Source organism: Protomyctophum parallelum, assembly GCF_964188405.1.
Source record: "Protomyctophum parallelum genome assembly, chromosome: 16".
Lineage (NCBI taxonomy): Eukaryota > Metazoa > Chordata > Actinopteri > Myctophiformes > Myctophidae > Protomyctophum > Protomyctophum parallelum.
The window spans coordinates 37,494,037-37,500,036 of NC_139711.1; the positions used below are offsets into that span (position 1 = coordinate 37,494,037).

The 6,000-nt window shown below is 42.2% G+C and overlaps 1 protein-coding gene across 1 annotated transcript in view; it reads left to right on the forward strand.

Annotated features, from left to right (window-relative positions):
• dgkq (diacylglycerol kinase theta) overlaps positions 1-5,777 on the forward strand; it is a 30,262-nt gene extending 24,485 nt beyond the window's left edge. Inside the window, exons 15-23 of the mRNA XM_083785932.1 lie at positions 1-116; positions 1,238-1,389; positions 1,875-2,023; positions 2,136-2,314; positions 2,449-2,549; positions 2,779-2,925; positions 3,283-3,394; positions 3,711-3,863; positions 4,431-5,777. Of these exons, the coding sequence (XP_083642058.1) occupies positions 1-116; positions 1,238-1,389; positions 1,875-2,023; positions 2,136-2,314; positions 2,449-2,549; positions 2,779-2,925; positions 3,283-3,394; positions 3,711-3,863; positions 4,431-4,532 (1,211 nt within the window). The 3' untranslated portion in view covers positions 4,533-5,777. The remainder of the gene's footprint in view (positions 117-1,237; positions 1,390-1,874; positions 2,024-2,135; positions 2,315-2,448; positions 2,550-2,778; positions 2,926-3,282; positions 3,395-3,710; positions 3,864-4,430) is intronic.
• Positions 5,778-6,000: the final 223 nt, after the last annotated feature.

Genomic DNA, 6,000 nt, shown 5'->3' on the forward strand with positions numbered 1-6,000 from the left:
GTGCCATCGTGTTGCAGATCTCGTGTTTCTCTGAGGCTGAGAGGATTTACATGTTGGCCAAAGACACAGCTGTTGGCAACAAGCCCCTCACCTCCTTGGTCATACCAGAGATCATGGTAACATTGACTAATACTGAGACGAAAAATGTTCGCCGACTACCTTTAATCACTGACGAAAACTAAATGGAAACTAAGCTATGATGACTAAAAATGACAAAATTACACTCTGCTCCTTGAATGACAAAATGACACTGCTCCCTGAATATACAGTATGTAATAGATAGAGTGATATTATGTCAGTTTACGCAACAGCAAACTTTGTGATAAAATTTTGTTGATGAGATAAGAAGTCGGCAAGTACAGGAAGATAAGACCATTGCACAGCCAAATGCACTGTTAGTTTATGATTGGTGTACTGCACTGCATACAGTAGGCCTATGTGAACAGGCAGAATAAAACGTTCAAGCAAACCAGGTTGCATTTGCATAGTAGCAGTGTGAGCCTGTGAGGAAGGGTGGTGTACCTCCCCCCCCCCATATAGTGGCACGAGAGGAAGCGTGTGTATAACCTGACTCCGCCAGCTGGTGGCAGCAGTGAGTTCCTCCTCCTGCTCCCATCTGGTCCCTCTCGGGCAGAGACGATGTACTCTGAGCCATTTCTGACCGGAGAGATATGCGGCCGCTAGAGGCGGGATCAACACCATACTGATGGCGTATTGAAGCGCTGCCACAGTGCAAATGTAAACACAACCTAACAAGATTACAACTATGGAGATATCATCATTTTTGTGTTTAGAATTTATCTCTTTTTCAATAGCTAAATTATAACATAATGTTTAAAACACCAAAGGCAGTGATTCTCAACATTTTGAATTTCAAGGAGCCCCAGCTGGATATGCATATTGGATCCCTATTTGATATGATTGAGCACAAAGACAAACAAAAGCAATGCTGCTCTTTTTGTCAGACAGATAAATCTGTCGAGTCAGAGTGGCACTAATGTGAGAAAACCGGCACAAAAAAAATCAAATCAATGAAGCAAAACATAATTTGAAAATAGCGTAATGAAGTTTGACTTGGAGGATGAAGCAAAGGTGACTGGCTGTGTATATTACGGCACCATCTGGTCATTTTATATAATCCTTTTTTCCTGTATTTTACAAATGTACTTGGTTGCCCATGCTTACGCGAGGGATTGTGGGAAATGATTGGGGCTGATGGTTTATCTGGGCTCCTCAGCACAACAAACTGCCGAAAGATGTCTCTCCCCTGCTGGTGTTTGTGAACCCTAAGAGCGGTGGCCTGAAGGGCAGAGAGCTCCTCTACAGCTTCCGGAAGCTTCTAAATCCCCACCAAGTGTTCGACATTTCCAATGGAGGGCCTCTGGCTGGGTGAGTGTGTAATAAGAGCTGTCTGGTTGTTATGAGAGCATTCACGGTTATTTACTTTTACAGAGTTGGTACACATGTGCATTAATATATTAAGGCTTTTAACACATGCCCTGTAACCTGGACTTTATCAAGTTGTTAACCGGTAGGGGTGTATTTGTGAACGCAAATTCAGTAAGACCTGACATTATTATTTGGTTAAATCTGTGTCCTTAGTTTATGTTTTGTACTGTTCCTTTTGTGTCTTTGTATGTCCTGTATTTTAATGGAAAAAACACAATAAAAAAAGTTATAAAAAAGAAGATGATGGTAATTACGATAACATCCATTTGACATGAATGTGGCATAACTCATAATTTAACAGTCAATATTTAAAAAGGGGTTATATAAAGAAGAATACATTGCATGTTCTTACCATAAATATGAACCCTAGACATTAAAATAATTGGTCTTATCATTCTCATTTACTTTTCTCCCATCCTCTTCAGATTCCATACGTTCCGGGAGGTGCACAGGTTTCGGGTGCTAGTTTGTGGAGGGGACGGGACAGTGGGCTGGGTGCTGGGGGTCCTGGAGGCTATCCGACACAAGCTGTCCTGTCCTGAACCCCCTATAGGCATTGTCCCTCTGGGAACAGGTGGGCCACTGAACTCTTGCTGACATTTTATGTTTAAAAAGTCTTCATCTGCTGGGGGGGGAGGGAAAGGGGTGGGGGGTTGAAGAGGACTTATTTTCCTTTTTTTTTGTAGGAAACGACCTAGCCCGTATCCTGCGCTGGGGGGCGGGCTACAGTGGCGAGGACCCCCACCATATCCTTGTGTCAGTGGACGAGGCAGACGAGGTACAGATGGACCGATGGACCATCTTGCTGGACGCTCAGGATGTCTCTGAGGATGGCAAGGAGAACGGCTTCCTTGAGCCACCAAAGGTCACAGACTAGGCAGTTTTGGACAGGCACATAACCCACACTCCGCTATGTTGTGTTTGACTGTGTGACACTAAAACATTGACCAACCGCATGATCTTTGTGAAATGACGCCAACATGAATGTCTGTGTCACAGGTTGTCCAGATGAACAACTACTTTGGTCTGGGCATCGATGCTGAGCTTAGCCTAGATTTTCACCATGCACGGGAAGAGGATCCAGATAAATTCAACAGCAGGTACTCGCAGCAATTGCATTCAAATCCATACAGCAGCAGAAGAGCTGCATTCTGCAAGTGGACCTTGTTAGACGGAAACTGTCTCGACTGAGGACAGACTTCTGTTTTCTTCAAATCAAGGAAATAAAATAATTGCTGTTTTGTTTTCTGGCCTCAAGTCAACTTGAACATTTTCCTTTGATATTCCATATATGTTCTAATGTGTGTTTTATTGTTTGTGTTGATGCAGATTTCACAACAAAGGTGTATATTTGAAAGTTGGTCTGCAGAAGCTGAGCCACACCAGGAACCTTCATAAAGACCTCAAACTGCAGGTGGATAAACAAGATATAGAACTTCCAAACATAGAGGGACTCATCTTCCTCAATATACCCAGGTAGAACAGCATGCACGCATGCACACTCTCTCACTCACACACACACACACACACACACACACACACACACACACACACACACACACACACACACACACACACACACACACACACACACACACACACTATAACTTCCAAAACTCAAGACCACAAAAAGTAATGTCTCCCTTTCTCGTGTGTGCGTGTGTGTATATGTGTGTGTGTTAATAGCTGGGGTTCGGGAGCAGACCTGTGGGGGCACACACACACACACACACACACACACACACACACTATAACTTCCAAAACTCAAGACCACAAAAAGTAATGTCTCCCTTTCTCGTGTGTGCGTGTGTGTATATGTGTGTGTGTTAATAGCTGGGGTTCGGGAGCAGACCTGTGGGGGTCAGAAGGTGACTGCCGCTATGGGAAACCCCGTATCGATGACGGAATGCTGGAAGTCGTGGGAGTCACAGGAGTGGTCCACATGGTATGAACCTTCATATAATGCCACAGTCCAGAAATTTTACTAATGAATAAACCACAAGTTTAAATAAATTGTTAATACAACATGAAATATCTGCAGTGGTTGCTCATCTATTCCGAAATGTATACACTAGTGTCGGGTAGTTGTTTGGGGTGCGTGTGTGTGTCTGTGTGTTTGATGCATTTCACATTATTACGTGAATATACTGTAAAGTATTCTAAAGACTATTTCCCGTTTCTCTTCACATGTAAAATGTCTCTCTAGAGAACTTTTTGTTAGAGTGTACAAATTGGTTCCATTTTTGTTCCATTTTTCACAGGGCCAGGTGCAGAGCGGGATGCGGTCAGGGATCCGGATCGCCCAGGGGAACTACATCCGAATCACAGTGACTAGACCCATCCCAGTTCAGGTGGATGGAGAGCCATGGATTCAAAGCCCTGGACACATTATCATATCAGCTGCTGGTCCCAAGGTGTGTGTGTGTGTGTGTGAAATACGTTGTAAATATAGTCCATTTAACATTATTGCTTCCTCCCCAATGTTCCTGCTGCTTCCGAGCTCAACAATGTCAAAGCAGTCTTGTTAATAGTCGATATGGTACAATTTTGCATGTCGAAGTTCACCAACGTTTAACTGTACGCATATGACTCGTGGCAAATTGATGTGGTCATGGGAAGTGAATCTGCTAAATGGCGGCAGTGGCTCAGGTGGTAGAGTCCCTGTCTAGGAATAGGAAGGTGACCGGTTCGATCCTCGGCTCCTCCAGGCTTCCTTTCGCCTCGTTAAGTGCCCCTGAGCAAGACACTTAACCTTCAACTGCTACCATACGCTCACTCGGATCAAGCAACTGACGGGTTAATACAGAGAAATAATTTCCCCTTGGGGATAACTATAAAAACCATTGAATTACATCTATGAGTTTCATTCGCCAGTTAATTTGGTGTGAAATATAGCTGTCATAAATGTTGTTGTGATTGGCCTTTTACCACAAGGAGCACACGTCTTTATGTAACTGATATATGTCATGTAATTTCTGTAGGTACGAATGCTGAAGAAATTTAAGCACAAACAGAAGAAGCAGTCTGCAGGTGTGAAGGACACTTGCTCCGAGAGCCCTTCCTCCAGCGATGGAGGACACTGACACCTGATCTGACCTTACCTGCCTCCCGCCATTACTAGAACGCCATTCTGGCTCCTACACACGGCTGTATCCAGGAGAGTGATTTCCTTGCATCATTTCAGATGGCTTGATGCATAGACGGTATGAGAAGGCAGTGTCTGATTACAGCTTGGCAGACTTTTACCTTCTTTACTCCATCTAGTGGTCACTTGCAGTCCAAGACCAGGATGACCTAGAATTGGCCCAGACCAAGTCTGGCTGTCCTGAAAGTCTCAGTACATATCAACGTTCTTCAGATGTAGTTTGAAGAAAAATATTTTTAATTCTAATAAGCTTTTGTCATTCAACAATCTGACATTCATGATTGCCCTATCTACGGAAAAGTGATTCTGTGGATGTTAAATGCTTCATCAACACGTTGACCCTACAGAGCACAGGAGACAGAGTGATTCTGTGGATGTTAAATGCTTCATCAACACGTCGACCCTACAGAGCACAGGAGACAAAGTGCTTCTTGTTTAGAAGCTCTCCAGAGCTACAGTAATATGCTTGGGGAATCAGATGCAAACTCACAGCTGATTAAAACCATAGCAATGACCTCGCTGTAACTAAAGTTGTAAATTAACAGTGTTAAGTCATTGGAATCTCAGCGTAATTGTAGGAACTTTGTGGCTTAAAGTTGAAATTGTCATGGCACAATTGCCAGTAAATATATGAGTCACTTTTCTTTTTCTTTTCTTTTTACTTTCTTTCTTTCTTCTTTTCGCTTATTATTTATCCACTTTGAATCTGGCCTCCCTAATTTGGGAATGTTGTAGGTGACACTTTCTAAAAGACTGCCAAAAAGGATATTTTTTAAATGAAGAGAAGCGGTTTCTTATCAAAGTGGCTTGTAGAGTTACCACCAGCATTTGCCTGGTGGCTGTAATTAAACCCCTTCCAGACAAATATCAGTTGTAGATGGATGAGGCACGTCTATAGTATAAACTTTAAACTGGTCTCAACTCCAAACATGCACAGTTTGAAATTACTACTCTTTCTTTTTTTTAAACGCATTCTTGCAAAGTAACAAAGTACCTCATTGTGTACAATGTAGTGTTTTATTTAAAGTAATATTCCTCAATACCACAGGATATATTATGCTTACAAACATGACGCCTTGCTCATGCATTCCAGACCGTTATTACGTCTTATGTTTGGCTGGGAGAAGAACGCTGTAATGTACTCATGACATCTCAGCCATTTATTATTAGTTGAATAATTATAGATTTGGGGTAATTTAACTCAAATTGAAGGATTAGGGACAGTAAATAGTAATTATAATGACAGTATAATGATAGTAAATATAATTACCTATGGCGTCGTGAAAGCCTTAAAAAAAACAATAACAGTTATTTTTTACTTATTTTTTCAACTTGACCTATGGAAAATGAGATGGCATTACCCATCATGCTACTTACAACTATTGATTAATAACACAAGCTGAACA